Source organism: Globicephala melas, chromosome 15, assembly GCF_963455315.2.
Source record: "Globicephala melas chromosome 15, mGloMel1.2, whole genome shotgun sequence".
NCBI classification, from domain to species: Eukaryota; Metazoa; Chordata; class Mammalia; order Artiodactyla; family Delphinidae; genus Globicephala; species Globicephala melas.
The window spans coordinates 30,632,471-30,649,013 of record NC_083328.1 but is presented as its reverse complement, the minus strand read 5'-3'; the positions used below and the strand labels follow the sequence as shown (position 1 = coordinate 30,649,013).

The 16,543-nt window shown below is 46.8% G+C and overlaps 1 protein-coding gene across 2 annotated transcripts in view; it reads right to left on the bottom strand.

The window, feature by feature from the left end:
* USP7 (ubiquitin specific peptidase 7) overlaps positions 1–16,543 on the bottom strand; it is a 57,066-nt gene that overhangs the window by 5,586 nt on the left and 34,937 nt on the right. For both annotated transcript variants that reach the window (XM_030883922.2, XM_030883923.2), the window contains exons 6-24: positions 15,575–15,683; positions 14,597–14,727; positions 14,085–14,139; positions 12,979–13,059; positions 12,788–12,878; positions 10,441–10,523; positions 8,463–8,572; positions 6,985–7,141; positions 6,066–6,210; positions 5,652–5,782; positions 4,610–4,744; positions 4,130–4,231; positions 3,851–3,956; positions 2,975–3,067; positions 2,818–2,885; positions 2,387–2,487; positions 1,356–1,509; positions 672–739; positions 84–192 (exon numbers count right to left, since the gene is read on the bottom strand). In XM_030883922.2, the coding sequence (XP_030739782.2) occupies positions 84–192; positions 672–739; positions 1,356–1,509; positions 2,387–2,487; positions 2,818–2,885; positions 2,975–3,067; positions 3,851–3,956; positions 4,130–4,231; positions 4,610–4,744; positions 5,652–5,782; positions 6,066–6,210; positions 6,985–7,141; positions 8,463–8,572; positions 10,441–10,523; positions 12,788–12,878; positions 12,979–13,059; positions 14,085–14,139; positions 14,597–14,727; positions 15,575–15,683 (2,029 nt within the window). The remainder of the gene's footprint in view (positions 1–83; positions 193–671; positions 740–1,355; positions 1,510–2,386; positions 2,488–2,817; positions 2,886–2,974; positions 3,068–3,850; positions 3,957–4,129; positions 4,232–4,609; positions 4,745–5,651; positions 5,783–6,065; positions 6,211–6,984; positions 7,142–8,462; positions 8,573–10,440; positions 10,524–12,787; positions 12,879–12,978; positions 13,060–14,084; positions 14,140–14,596; positions 14,728–15,574; positions 15,684–16,543) is intronic.

Sequence of the window (16,543 nt, the reverse complement as noted above, 5' to 3'; positions counted from 1 at the left end):
AGAGAGACTCATTTTAGATTCGCTTCCACAGAAACCCAAGCCTTCTCCTTATTACCCACGGTTACATTAATTTGGACTCATACCTGCTGATAGTAAAGTTTCTTAGGTTGTCTAGGCTTGAAGAACTGTAGAAGATCTCTTAAAGTACCTTCATAATTATGTCTAAGAGGATTACCTGGGCCATCCCTATAACTACACAAGAAAACAGCATATAAATAAAAGACTTGTTTATTTGCCTAAAACAAATATCCGTGAGTGAGCATAAAAGCAAACCTCTGGCCTGACACCTAGACTTGAAATTTGGACTCTGACTACTCCTGTCCCCAGGTCCTAAGTCCCTGCGTCTGTCACACCTGAACACTCTCTGCAAGGGTGACATGGCACACAGAAGCCGGGCCGGGCCAGGCCCAGCCGGACACACATGGGAGGGAGGTGTGCGGATGAGGTCTCTGAAGTAAGCCTGGCTTTAGAGGAGGCTGCCAATTATTTTGACATCTTGGGGTAGCGTGGTCAAGATGGAAGTGGTGACAATTCTATATCTGAAACTAAGCAAGAAATGGCATGTCAGGTGAGGTGGCAGCTACTTATTACATTAGTTCGGAGATGTCTGGATGAACTATGGGACACATGCAGTCAAGACCAAACACGGGGCATCTGTGAGTGTGGCTCACCCTTGAGACTTGAAGAACTGGAGCAGCATCGGGTCGGTGTTGAGCCTCTGAGCAACTGTCTTTGCCACCTGGGGAGGGAGGGCCAGAGTCAGGGAGCAAGGTTCACATCCGGTGAACAAACTGAAACTTGCTGATACACTTTATCACTGTTCATTTGCTGAGTGCTCTTAAAGAAACCTGTTATAAGCAGCCTGAATTTAAATGCCCCGGAAAGTTACCATCTAACAGGAATAAACTATATTCCTTAGTATATCACCACAGGAACAGCGTATCTGAGGAAGAAAACCTTTTAAAGTGTTCTTCACTTTCATTGGGGAGGTCTGTCTGTAGATTTATTTCCTGAAGGCTTTTTTTTAATGGTTCACACTTGGCATGTTATAACTGAAGCAAAGTTGCTGTTAAAACTATGATCTCTGAAACCAACTTATGCCAGGGGTCAAGAGGATTTCGAAGAGCAAGAAGACAGGGCAGTGGGTGGGGGTAGGCGAGTGAGGGGAAAAGAGCTTCTGATCCCCCGGCAACATCAACACCAACCCACTTGCATCAAGAACTTCCTCAGACAGTGGACTGCAACCCCTCCTCCAGAACCAAACCCATTACACAGCCTCATCAGCAAGCTTTTTAAAAAAGAACTTGGTCTCTCTGGTGTGGAATCTGAAGGGAAAAGAGCATTTTATCAAATACCTGAAAATAATTCATTCTATTTGATAATGTAACCACAAATCCAGGATCATTGGGGATTGTTTTATCACAGAAAATCACATCGACACGGTGGTAGAGATCTCTGAAATATTCCTTTGCAGTGGGTAATTCACTGTTATCATTTTCGGGGTCATCCCTGGGGGGAAAAACACAGACAATCAAAGTCCAGGCCAGGGTTCAGGCATCATCTCCCAAGTAACAGTGACGCTGAGCAGTGTGGATCTAAACTCAGGCTAGCATTTTCCGATGCTGGGAGCCTGCCCGGCTACCAGGCAAAGGCGATCGTGGACAGAAGTGTGCGCTGAGCCACGCACAGGGCTGGCTGCTTTCCGTTCCTGATCTCGCTCCCGAAACAGAACAGTGCCCTCTCGTTCCGCAGACAAGGGAAAGGACTCAGGATGCACTGCGGGGCCCACCCTGCTGGCTCTGCTGAGTCTACTCCCCAACCGGGACTTGATAGGTTATCACTTCCCTGCGAAGGTTGCAGGATCGGGTCGCCGCTAAACCTAAAATGTTTACTGCCTGGCCCTTAAACGAGAGGTCTGCCACCCCTGCTCTTGGCCACCGGGCCCTGCAGCCTCCCTATGGTCAGTGTTCAGGGCTGCCCTGCCCTGGCAAAACGGCTTCAAGAGCAAGGAAAGGGCCGAGTGCGTCATCAGGCTGCCTTCAGACTGCACACCTGCCAGCTTCCACGCAGACAGATTAAAGTGACTACCCAAGTAGGTGCATTCTAAGAATTTCATGTTTTCAAGGAAAGAAAACAATCTTGCTCTTCCCTAAAGACCTTTGCCCTCCTGCTACTAGTTGTCATGCTCGCTGTAGACATTTTTGGGAAATAAAAGCATTCAGTGAGGAAAATGCTTGCCACCCCTAACTCCAAAACCCAGAGAAGGCCAACTGCTGTCAACATTCTGTCAATGTCAAACAAAACGTGACTCAGGGTCTAGAGAATCATTTCCTGGTTCTAGGACTTCTGATATTAGTACAAAGAGATAACTTCAAGAAGTACGTACTTCTGAAACACTATAATGTCACCATCCATTAGCTCATCGAGGGCTTTATCAAGAGACACGTCATAGTCCTGAATTCTCTCTGTTAAATTCGGTTTAACTTCCTACAGTAAAAGAAAGGACATGGTTACAACGCAACGTCTGTCCAATGTTTAATACGGCCACACACTGTATGTATTTTCTCTATACCCAATTCCAACAGCCCTACAATTTTAAATAAAGAGTACGAAATACTAGTAATAAGGATATAATAATCACTGACCCTAAAGAGGGAAACATCAGAAATGTACAGAGAGGATTCTGACTCAAGATCACCCGAGGCCCCATTTAGCTGTGGTCTTGACACAACAAATGCAGGGCTAGCAAAACAGGCAGAAGTCGTCCTCCCCAAACCACTAACCATGTGCTGATTACAGAAAAATAAGGATCCAAACCTCATAGAGGATAAGACTAGTATCTTGGATAAATCCTGCTCTGTCACACATAACTGGCAGCAAGTCACCTAGGTTCAAGAAAAATGAAGAATTCAAAGCTGTGATACACTGAGACTTTGGCAAAATCAACTCAGAAGGTGAGTGCTGCCAGACTTACGTATTTTACAGGATATTGGTGTGTAGATATGCCCACAGTAATTCAAGCTCCGTGTTTTGGGATCGTACATCTTCAAAAATAACATCACATCATCTACAAGGTTAAATAAACAGGCTTTGTTAGGATCTTCTGGTCAGTGCAATGTTAACAAATAGCAACTGAAACGACAACTTAGGGCACCTAAAAGTTACTGTGTGCAATGAAGTTTGTTAAGAGGCTGATCCTAGGTCTGAGGCATCATTTCTAACCTCAAACCCATGGGGAACACTGCATTTGAAGCAGGAAAGATGAGAATGAGTGCAGAGAATTTAGGAAACCTAGTTTTAAGACCTGGTCCTCACTAGCAGTGTTTTACCATCGAAGTATCGCTAAAGGTTGTGTCTGAGTCTTTGCCGGAGAAGTGACCACTTGAAATAATACAAATAAGCAATCTTGGACCTACCTGTTTTGTAAATAAAGTTGCGCTGGAAGACAGTTCTTTTACCTAATCTCTGTAGCTGCTTAGTAGCTACAATAGCAGACAGAGGCGGTATGGCCCACAAAGCATGAAATATTGACTATCTGGCCCTTGACAGCAACCCCTGCTCTACACCATCTGTCAAGTATACACAAGACCAGCGTGATTAGAAAAATGTGGAATGTGCTGGACTCCACGCTGCTGCCACCTTCTCACCTGCCAGGACGCTACAACCCACAGTCGGTCTGATTTGACTTCATCAAGAAGCCTTGAACACGGTGGATGTTTCGCGAGCATTTTGGGGGATTAACAAGATTTCTTTGCAAAGGAAGAACACTTAACCCTGTGTGTTTAGAACGACACTCCGGGAATAAAACTCCACTCTCTGGAGGTGCTGGGCTGGGGGAGGAGGCACTCACGATCTTTATCAAACTTGGGTAACGTTGCTCCACTAGCAGCCAGCTCCGGATCAACTGTTTCCAGGAATATTGTCCAAGGGTTTTCATTATCACTGAGTTCAATCATCTATTCCCAAAAGAGATGCTGGGCTTAGAAGATTTTAATGGCTAAGTGAGAGTGAAAAACTATATTCAAGTAGAAGACAAGATCCAACTCTATGTAACTGGACCGAGGGGAATACCGCAGGGCACACAGTGCCTGCCGCGCACACCCAGACCAGACCAGACCGCCACACTCACCGTCTTGCTGCCGTCGGCCTCGTTATCCAGCATGGCCGGTCGTTTGGTGCCATTGCTCCTCGCCTGCATGGGCCACAGTCGAATCTGATCTTGAGGAAATCCCTGGAAATCATTACAGTTAAATTAGTTGAAGCAAAATCAGCTTATATTTTAATTCAACATCAAGGAAATGATTCTATGATTATAAGGGGAAAAAAATCATGATTACAGCTCTCCCTGCTGGTATGGGCAACAGTGACCTGGCCTTCGGGATCTCTGGTGTCCCGGAAGTTCAAGCCCATTTTACCAAGGGGGAGGCGGGCGGAGGAGGGGGAAATTAGGGGAGATGCCAGAGGGCACAACCCGGAAGGGAAGGAACTCTGGTCCCAAGCTCACTCTCAGGTGGTGTCTGGACACAGTGCCTGCCTCCAAGGGCAGGATCCTCCAGGGTCCAGTTATGAAAAAGGAGAGAGAACTATCAACAGGAGGACGGGCGCTCACCATGGTCTGAGAGAGGTTCTGGACAAACTCAGCAAGCGAGGAGTTTTTCAACACTTTGAACACAGTGTATTTCACTTTTTCTTCATCGTACATATCATTTCCTTGATGGCCACAAAACTGGTCCTCTGCAACAATCTGCAAATAGGGATGAAAATGCAGAATGGAGTTTACACCACTAACACACACAAGAGAACCAGGTCAGGCTGATCGAAACCAAGGTTCAAATGCTAAAACTAAAAACAACTAGTGTTGGGCTTCCCTGGTGGCGCAGCGGCTGAGATCCGCCTGCCGATGCAGCGGACGCAGGTTTGTGCCCCGGTCCGGGAAGATCCCACATGCTGCGGAGCGGCTGGGCCCGTGAGCCGTGGCCGCTGAGCCTGCACGTCCGGAGCCTGTGCTCCGCAACAGGAGAGGCCACAACAACAGTAAGAGGCCCGCGTACCGCAAAACAAAACAGACAAAAGAACAACTAGTCTTTTGCTTTGATGAACCTTCTACAGAAGACCCAAGCAGAAAAGCACCAAAATGACCAAGAACTAAATCAGGTACGAATATTCGGAAACCCTACATATTTCCATGCAGCCATTCTAAACTCATCCATAAACATCAACTAGAAATCCATCTGGATGGTGATCCCCAAATATGATAAAGCCAGGATGCACATGTACCTTTTTCTCCAGGTAGTCTGTTTGTTTGTTAAAACAAATGCCTGTTTCCTAACTGCAACTAAATCATGAACCAAAACCACCTGGCAGTTCACCCCCCACCCCCCCAGCTGCCAGAGCTCTCCCTGCCAGGCCTCATCTGGGTTCTGCTCACCCTTCCTTCTCTGGTCCCCTGCATGCTTTATAAACACTAAGACACCGCTGCTCTGGCAGCCTGAGTCCTCTCACATCTAAGCCCATATCCTGAACTGGAAAGAACATTCCCAAAGGTCAGGGAACTGGCCTGCAGTTCCTCAGTCGCACGCTCAGGGGGCTGCCCAGACACGTCGCCGACGCCCTGGCCCGCGAAGCAGCTTCGCGCCTGCCCAGAGGCTGACCTGCACTTGCATGTAGAGATGGGCTTCCTGCCGCTCCTTCCGCTTCTGAGCCTCGATCCTTTTCTCTTCTTGTAATCGTTCCACCAACTGCTGAGGGATATCATGGTCGGTGACAGCTTGTAAAACCTCACCTGCAGGACAAACGCATCTTCCTTCACCTCTGTGCACGTCATCGCAAATAAAGCCACCCTTCAAAGTAAAATTACTTGGCACCCTGGGTCCACATCCAAACCCGCAACCCCAATCCAGCTGCTTCCAGATGATGCTGTAAGGCAGCATAAGCAGGCAAGTGTCTGGACAGGTGGCTCTAGCTTAGGTCCACTGTAACGTGGTATAAAATGCCCCAGCGGGTGAGACTCAGGGCCCAGCCGCGAGCTTGGCACAGCCAGGGCACGACACACCCGCTGCACTCACTGAGCTTCGACTCCCGGATGTAAACCAGCATGTAGGCGTTGGTGCAGTGCCGCACGGAGAGGTCGTCGTCGTGGCCCCCGTAGTTGTGCTCGATGGCCTCCTCTTTCGTACACCTGGACACCACGTCATCGTCAAACTTACACCACTGCAACGGGGAGCAGCAGAGATACGGAGCTTTGAGGAGCACACAAAGTAAAAGGCAGCATTCTCCGAAAACACATGACCTGCCTCAGGTGACCCTCACAAAACTCGCCAGCACTTCTGCCGTCCTCATCCCACATTCTGGAGAAATTGCTAATATCCGTCCATGGGCAATTTCTGTAATGTACTCAAATATCCTAAGCCTCAGCTTAGGCTCCATCTCTGTCCACTGTGGATGGAGTCGTTTTAAATGGCACTAACCCTACAGTTACAGGTTCCGCATCTGGTGCCATGAGGGTCCCGCCTTCAAATCCCCTCGGCATGAGCTGGACGGGCTCCACCTTGGCTCTGTTCCTCACTGGCCCTGTGGCCCTGGACACAGACCCCAAGACCCTCATCTGCTCCTCCTGGTGAAGATCACGTGATGGGATCCACGTGAACCAGGCAAAGACCGCGCATTACATCGCGCGGGTAATGGGGCGCGTGCGATAACACACAACCAATGCGGGCCCGTGAGTGCGGGCCACAGATGATTATTCTAAGTGGAAACTAAGTGCCTCATGTTAGATGTAAAGGGATCCTATAAGGTCCAACGTTCAATACTAATAACGAGATGTATATATCAAGTACAATCATAATTTACCATCCACCTTTAAAAGTATCAGGAACATACAGGCACAAAGGCCAAGAAGGGATCCTTCACTATCAAGGCCAAGTCTGAAGCTGAGCGTCACTGAATCCCCTACACAGCATCACGTCCACCCTCCCCAGCACTTACTTTGCCATCCCCTTTAGGGTTTAGATAAACCACATAATGTCCACCATGATTATCTCCACTATGAACCAGGACTGCATGAAGAATATAATTTGCAGGGTCTTTAGGATCCGTTTTTTGCAAAAATTCATCAAGTGGTAGCTGTTCGGGGAACTCAAACCTATTTAAAATAAAAACATTTTAAGAGAAATCCAGGTTTCATTTACTTGTAAAATATTTCACCTTTAGGCTTGCTTTACTCCTTGGCTAGACCTTCTAATTCACTGGCTCCTCTTTACTTGGAAAGGGCAGCTCCTACTCATCACAACAAATTATTCACACGTCAACAAAATCTGAAGCTTGATTTGAGAAAAATACCTAAAAAGCACTGACACACCTAACGGAATTTTAAATTCCAGGATATTACATAACAGTCAGTTTCTGTGACAAAAACACACTGACTTTTCTAGGATGTGGATATTTCCAAATGTTGTCATGAACGGGGGCGGCGGGGGGTGCTTGAGAGGCAGGAAGAGCGTGAGGTGGGTGCACAAGGACCGTGGTGCTGAGCAGAGCACGAGCCTGGGCGTGGAGGGGCAGCTGCCACCCAGCACGGCCCTTGGGAACTCAGGCCCGGCACTGCCAAGTGTTTTGAATGCCAGATGCCAGAAATCTGGACTTTTATGTGAAATCTCACGACCTGAAAAAACGTTGGCAACTAATTCCAATAAAAATAGAAAGAAAACCAAGGTGAGGACCCAACAAAGCACACCAGCAGGTTGGGCCTAGCTTGCAGGCTGCTGGTCTGTGAGGTCTGCCGTCTCAAGAGACCCCACGGAAAAGGGCAAGAACAGACGAGCAGGCCCGGCTGGTGGCAGGTGATATGATCGAGTCACACTCTCTGCCGAGTTTCCGGGGTGACTGACCAACCTCTAGGAGGCTGGTTATTGTCAGGCTGTACCCTCTGACCAAGGAGTACAAAGTCACTGCTCCAACTAATCAGGGTACAAGTTCTGTCTCCTGAACCAGACAAAGCAGTGTGTGGTAGCAACCTTTTAACTGGTACTTTAAGGATCTATAAAACACCTGGAATGGGGGACACACCCACCTACGCCAGCATTTCTGAGGATTCTAGCACATTCTATAAGCCTATACCAACTGAGAGATAACATATTGGCGAATCCTATGTAAACCAATAGTGTAATAATAGCAAATGCCACTTCTGGGGAAAGCAAAGCCTGTGCAGCAGAAAGCACCCTCTCCCCACAGACTTCAGTCTGCCACAGTGTAGACAGAGGGGCTCCCTGAGGAGGAGATATGGAGGAAGCAGCCCCTGAAATTATCCCTTTAAAAGCACAGTTCTTGGGACACCTCGGCAGAGAGGAAACCTAAATAAATCAGAGATGAGACCGAAAACAGAAAAACTAAACAGAGCACTGAGACTAACCCCCTAAATCAGGATGATGGGTAAATCTTAACTCTCACATCCCACTCTAGATTACCTATCATTGATCTTGATATTTTGGTCCGTCTGAGGGTCATACATAAATCGCATCAGTTGTAGGTGTAACACTGGTGGCAATGTTAGGAATTTCACACCTTTCTCTGCTTCCTGAACATTGAAAAAGAAGCACAGGTTTAGTTTACCTCTACTTATTTCTCGAAGCAACAAAAGCAACAGCGTTTCACAGCAAGGGTGGAACACGTTGGGAACTTCTGGTAGGGAGATGGGCACAGGGTGCCTTTAAAATGTTCTGTGTGTGGGATTTCCTCTTAGTTTGCATTATACTCTATCTTGATGTCCAGCGACAGGGGAACAGTGAAGTAAACTACAGCTCAGTCACTTGTTGCCCTATTAACACAGTCATTAAACACTACGAAAATTCTGGAGAAACACGGGAAAATCAAATGGAAAAGCAGAGGATTATGATTATGTGAATGAGGTGTGCCTATGGACACCAGAACAGAATAAGACGAGCACGGTCTGGGTTGGGAGAACTGCCTGTGACCGCCGTCCTTCCCCGTGAGCACGGTCACGTGCTAACTGTTCACTCCTGCTTCTGAAGACCCCTCCGACTCGGTATCAGCAAGGCCCTCTGACCACCGTCACAGCCTCTGCCCAGGCGTCACCAGCCTCTGGGGCAAAGGACACCCCGAGCAAGGCCTCTGTGGGAGAGGCCCAGCCTCACTCCTCCCCCCACCTCAGCCAGCTGAGTCCTCACTCAAATAAGCCTTCACCAAAGCCAGTCACCACCAGGCCATTGGCGGCCCTCAGCACGGCTGTATTCCTTCGGAGCTGTAAACCTTATTTCCAACACTGGCTAGAACACACCCACCTGGAGGAACTGGTGTCCTAGGTGGCAATGTTCTCTGTTGTACATTAGCATGGTTAAGGAAACTGGGTAGTTCTGGGAAGAAAAACAAAAACCCAGGAACCTACTGCCACACAAAGGAATGGCACGGTTTTAGTACAACTTGAAACAATAATAGAAGAATCATGTTTCTCAGCCACTGTCCATTGAGAGTCTGATTCTAAAATATATTTTGTTCACCCAGAGCCAAAAATATCCAGTGTGGATGAGGGCAACTCTGTGAGTTGACTCAAGTGTTTCCTAAGCAAATCCAGTGGCATGTTTGCCAAGTAACTTACTGATCTACAAATCAGTGGCCTGACCAAGCAGGACAGCAGGTCTGTGACCCACGGCAAAATGGGCTCACCAGCACCGTGAATTATAAACGTGCGAGCTTGGTAAACCCAGGATGGTCCGAAAAAAATCATATATTAGTTGAGCCAGTGAGTCAAGGTTATGAGGCTGCAAGACAGACCTGGAGGGCTGGACCCTGAGGATGCCGCTGACCCACCAAGCAGCCTGACCAGGCCACAGCCCGGGCCCCTCCATCTGACCATGCACTGCCGCTTGTTTACAACACTCATTGTTCTGCCAGAGTTCCTGCGGGGCCTTGTGGAAAACAAGCAGGGACACCGAGTATGGAACAATAACAGAAAATGCACTCCTCGTTCTGGAAGTCAGGATCCTCAGAAAACTAACTGACACTCCACTGCGGCGGCGGGAGAGCAAAGCACCACCACCAGCCAAAACCAGAGTCCCAGTGACTAAGCAGTTCTATCTGTGACTAGGAGAAACTGAGGGAAGCTCTGGCACAGACACCAGTGAAGTAAGGGGCAGAGTTGTGGATGGAATTGGGGCAGGGGGGAGGTGGGGGGGGTACACGTGTCGGGTGATGGTTCTGCCTCTGGTAGCCAGGAGGCACAACACCTTCCCCACCCCTGCCTGTCTACACCAGCAACACGATCAGAGCTAACACAACGTCCAGACTGAGAAATAAAATCCTTTTGCGTTCTAAACACCAGCGGCATGTGAAAAGATACAAGTGAATGTTTAGTTCACAGTCAAGCAAAAGATCTGAAAACAAAGTGGAAAGATACAGCGGGACACTAGCACACAATCTCCAAGTTACCTGCAAGCCATGCTCCCCGGCATCGTATTTATTGTCACCGTCTAGTTGTTCTACTGCCACGTAATCCACAAATGATTCAAATACTTTCAAGAGAGAAAGAGAAAAAAGTCAGCCGAAGTTATCACTAAAGCTTTGATTATAACAGTCAATCAATCAATTCAGGCACGCCAGGGAGGAATGTAAATAACTGTAGCTGTGAGCACAGGTCTGCAACTTCACCGATCCAGCAAAAGGTGTGAACTCTTAAGGCCACTGAGGGTGTTACGTGATAACATGGAGTCAATGTTTTAATAAACTTAAGTAATGTTAAAGTACAAATTTTAACCCAAACACTTATTCTAAAGTCAGTGCAGAAAGAGAGCAGGCATGTGGGAGGGTGGGGTGGGGGAAGAGGGGGAGTTTGGAAGGGGACACGGGCTTCTGCTGTGAGAGGGAGTAAGAGCGGAGGCTCCTGTGCACAGCACGGGGACACGGCTGATAACGCTGCCACGTGTAAGTCAAGTTCATTGACCAGAAGGCAGTCATGCTGTCACAATACCTGAGCATACCAAATAACCATGATAACACTTTAAACACCTTACGATCCTGTCACTTAAACCACAATAAAGCTGAAAAGGAAGAAGGAAGAATCCATCCAAGGATGATAGCCAATGGACCAGGAGGTAGAGTCTAGAAAGAGGTCTACACAGATGTGAAGGGCTCGCTGCTGACAAAGGGGCAGCAGAGCACCTTTGGTCCACTCTGACCATAAGCAGAAAGAAACTATTCTGGGTGGACTGTAAATAAACAGAAAAGAGAAAAAAGTAACAGATAAGAGAATTATCTTAAGACTTCAGGGCAGGTGTTCTCAGACACAAAAAGCAAAGATTGATACCCTGGATTTCACTACAGTTATGACATTCTGTTAACCAATGGGCACACTGCAGGAGTGAAAAGGCAAGCCCCACGCTGGCGGAGAGCCCGAAACCCAGGCGAGCAGCAGCGAACACAGCCCGTGAAGAACTCGCGCGTTGTGGCCGTGAGGGAGTAACAGGAAGCGCACTCCCTCCCTTGCACTGGGCTCCATTACAAGGCCAACAACCGTATTCACACGCTAGACAACAGGCAGGACAGGATGTGGCCACTGAGAGCCCTCCAACGCCCCAGCTCACTGCGTGGAACTTCCAGGCTGCAGCGCAGGGCAGAGAAACCCCAACGGGCCCCAGAGTCTCCCTGAGACAGGGTGGGGATTTCAGGGGCCCGAGGCAGTGGCCACGTGCAGGACGGAGGGCCCTGGGGAGAGCCACGCGGGAGAGCCCCGGCGACGTGAGAGGCTCCTCCTGGTCTCGAAGGAATCAGCTATCTCCAAATAACGAAATGTGCCCCGGAACAAAGGGTAAGAATATCCAATACCCAACAGGATAAAAATCACAACAGCTGGCATTCCAATAAAAGATGACCAGACAGGCAAAGAAGCTGGAACTCACAGCCAGAGATGGAAAGCGAATCGATGGAGACAGATCCAGAAATCACGGAATTATTGGACCAGGACATCAAGTTATTACGCACTACATTCCATATGTTCAGGAAGACACCCAAATTGCCAATAAGCATTCGAAAAGGTAAAATCTCCCCGACTTCCAGGGCAATGCAAATTGAACTCAAGATAGCACCATTCTCCCACCAAAACGCCAGTCTGACGACTGACGGCTCTGGAGTGGATGTGGAACAACTGCTCGCACCCTACTGGTGGAGCAGAAATGGATAAACTGCTGTATCTGCTAAGCTCGACATATACACACAGGCCCTACAAGCCAGCATTCCACTCACCGTAAATGCACCAGGGGCGGACACAAGACCGGCCAACAAGCCTCACACCTACCAGCCTCACACTGAAAACAACCCGAACACCCATCAAGGAAAGAATGGTTTCAAACATTTGTGTTATGTTCCTGAAGTGGAATACTATAAAGCCATGAAAATGACCCGATACTGCTGCTCAATATAAGGATGAAGTGCATGGAGGCAACGCTGAGAAAAAGAAAAGAGAGAACGAGACACATACCCTACACGATGCCATCAACGTAAATAAATACCACAAAAGTAACCGAGGAAAGAATGTCAGCAGGCCAAACAGTGGTTTCCTGTGAGGAGGGGGAGGCAGTGACCAGGAAGGGCCACCATCTTGCTTTGCAAATGTTCTGTTTCTTGACCTGGGTGGGGTCACCAGACTGTGTTCACTCAGTACCTTCATCATTTGGGCAATTTTCTCTACACTGTATTTCAATAAAAACCACCGTGTCAATGAAGCATTATACCAAACCAAATTACGAAAAGGTGGTGGTGCCATTATGTACACAGAACTTACTATTTTTCTTTCCTTTTATACTTAGCTGGATATCATAATAATCTTCTCTTCTATCAGATCGGTAGTCTACTTCTTTACACTGGATATATGACTACAAATAAGGAAAATAAGATGGCTTAAGCATTAACCGTCAAAATATTTGCATGTTTAAAATCTTTAAAAATCACTCTTTAAAACTGGTTATCACATACCACCATCTTGCCTCTGAATAATTTAGGTATGGTGCCTTCTACACACGTGCCTTTCATCTTATTTTCCACATTATCAAGCAACTGGAAGAGAAAGTTTTGGCTTTCAGAAAATGTTATGCTTAATTAACATACAGTAATTTGAAATGTGACTAGGAAATTTCAATGGTCAAAGAAATTCTAGACTATAAATATTATGACCTTTAGCATGCAATTATCAAAAACATACAAAAATCTTCCTTGGTTGGATATTTACAAAAATATCTACATGCAACAGTTGAGATTAACCCTCTATACAGCCTTTGGAATGAATTAGTAATCTGTAGTGCCTTTAGAAGCATTTTTTATATTCATTTTACCTCTGTGGAAAAGCATGTAAATTGAGCACTAAACTTAACTCGTATTGGTCCACACCAAGAGATTAATGAGGTTGAGCCTGTCAACAGGATTGACTGGTTTGTCCATGGATATTTAATGAACTGGATTCAATCCAGCTAGTGCTGCAAAAAAGAAAACACACCTTGCCCAGCCAATCACCTTGAATAGCCATTTCATGTTGTGTGTGAGTGTGAGTCTGTGAGTGTGTGTGTGTGTGTGTGTGTGTGTATTTCTTTCATCACAACTGGAAGAGTGCACGTCTGCTAGTGACTAGAGATGGTCTGGGGGAAGATCCCCCACACAGAGGTCTGCCTCAACCAGAAGTTCTGTGCCAAGGCGGGGTCTGGGTCTTGTGCTACAGAGTAAGAACAGAAGTCACTATTCTAAAGTGAAGTGGGATCATCAGGACAGCTACTCAAGCCAATCTGTTGTTTCTTGGATTAGTAACTCTGGTAATTATGCCAACTTAACACATTAAAAGTACACTACCTATACTATTCAAATTTACATTTTCCCTCACACTTCCCTATCAAATAATTTTTCAGTCTTTCTGGTTTTAAACTAGATACATGCTGTCTTTTCTTTCTAGCCTAGTTCTGGTCCTGAACAAAGATGGGCATAACTGGAATGATAGTGACTGAAGTAGGCCTGAGGTTTTACTTGGTAACAACTTCTGACAGTGCTTCAAAATATGAAATGTAAGTAGTAAACAATTCCGGCTGAAAACTCACCACTCGACAGAGTTCTTGAACATCATGTTGCATGAAGCTATCTAACGTTTCCCACCTTAGAGAGATAAAATGAATTTATATTTAAACTTCCAGATTTCAAACAAGAGTAAATTAACAAGCAACTCAGACTAAAAAACCGAACCATGTAATTAGTCATTATTCTTAAATTTTTATGAAGATTATAATTCAAAGACAAACTGAATTTTATCCAGACACCAAAACGTTCACAACTTTATACTGTTCTGAACATCTTACTGCAAGGGGAGGTCGTGTTTGCAAGTAAATGTACAGAAACTTGGAGACCATATGTTATCCTTTCCTTGACAGGTAAACCTAAGTGGTGAACTGCTTCTCAAGCAAAATTCTAAAAGCCTCCATTTCCAAAGAGGTCAAACAAAGGACACTGATAAAATGCCCTGACATACTCAAGTGCCTGAGCTCTGCTCTCAACCCTTCCCCGTCCACTAACTCAGCCCTCGAGCAGCAGAATGGACAGGTCTCCCAACACATACCCGAACGACTTGGTCAGCTTCTTTGTTCCTACGGGCTTATCACTGTGCTGTAATTCATAGAACACTCTTTGCAATGCTAAAGGGACGCTTTTGGATGAATCGTCGCCCTCTGTCGGCATCATGTACACAGCCTAAAAGAATTGATTCAGAAATAAAAATGGAATTTTATGTGAAAGTATCATTTCTAACACCACAATGACGAAGGCAGTTGGGTAGGGCTTTTAACTATCCCCCCCCCAAAGGGCCAAAAGGTCTTTTAAAAATCAAGACAGTGAAAAAAGAATTTTAAAAATGACTTAAGGCTCACCATCCAATGAGAACCACTTCTATTTCATACTTCTTAGAGCAGAGCAACATTTTTTAACTTAACATGACTTTGAACAAAAGAGTTGATGGAACTTCAATGCTACTGCAATTAACCACACTCAACTATCCCCAAGATATCATCCTATCTTGGTAATTAACGCTGCCTGGAAGAATGGTGCGAAAAGGACACGCCAGCAGACCAGCCAATGGTCCCCCCAACACCAGGAGTGTGTGCTGCCTGCGCTGCTCCCCTGCTTGCACGGCATTCCTAAAGGGCAAGTAACTATCCTCCGTTAGATTTTATATTTTTTAGAAGTTTTAGCTATAGTAAGTGAAAAATTAAGATTCCTGACCAGGAGTTTTTCAACTAATCAATTTTAATATAAAACTTTTCAAATGTTGCTGCTAATGACTTTCATATTTTTTAAAAAAGCTTTTATTATTTCTAGCCCAATAAAGTTAGGTTTGTCGGCTGTGGTAAACTTTTCATCACCTAAGTTAGCTTCACGAGCGTCCGAACACTGAGGAATAGAGCTATGTATAAGCATAAAGCAGGGGCCTCCCTGGAGACGCGGCAAGAGACAAGTCTGGTGACGGGGCTTTGCTTGCCCCTTAATACTTGAGAGAAAAGGGTGGGTGGAAGGTTGAGGGAGAGAAACACCATCCATTTACCTTTCGCAGTTGGTTTGTGAAAAATAAAGTCTGCAGCAGGCTGTTCATGTAACAAGTCGCTCCCTGATTCTTTAAACCGACATAGCCCGTGTGCTTCTTTGAATCCCACCTACAAGATCAGTTTGAGGTTGAGGGAAAACTGCACAGGACACCTCCTTGCTTCTGCAACGTGTGTGGGCGAGGGGACTGGGGGCCGGCACCTCACTGCTCTGCACCACCACCTCCTTCCCACCATCCTGACACGGGGTGACGACGTCCGAGCACCCGCCTCCAAGTGAATAACTCGTTGCCAGGCTGGCACTTATCACACGGCTCCCTCCGGCAGTCACCAGTTTTGTCTGCTCAAGCACGTGGGCCAGTGCGAACTCAGCCCGGCACCGGAGAGGCGGCCTCCGCGCGGTGTGCTGACAGCAGCAGTGCCATCATTTACCCAGAGCAGCACTCTCAGAGAGGAGTTCAAGTCTATTTCTATCAAACTGAGTCCCAGTGTGGCTCCCTCACACACACATCGGCTCACACGTGTAGTCAGCACAAGGCGGGACGGAAACAGCCGAAACCCCTCTTTTCTGTAGCGTCCCGTACACGGAGAAGGACAGGCATGCATACCGGCAGGTTCAGACCTCAATTCCAAGAGCCGTTTCCCTTTACTCTGTTATACAGGTGGTTGGTTAGGAGAGAGAACAGTCTGCACCCTCTCGCCCCCAAGAGTTAACAGGAAGCAGAACAGCCCTCCCCAGCGCTATCCCCTCCCCCTCTGTGCACGGTGCAAATGTGTGACCACTGCTAGACATTTACTGTGAGTTCAGGCCAGCAGGACTCTGATGCCGGGGGTAAGAGGTTTTTGCAAGACTGAACCAAGATACCTGTTTTGATTGGTAAGTCTGAAAAACCCAATCTACTTTCTTAGTCGAAAGATGTATCATAAGCATAGGGGGAATGTTTTCTAAAGGAAGGGGAAAACCCCACAAA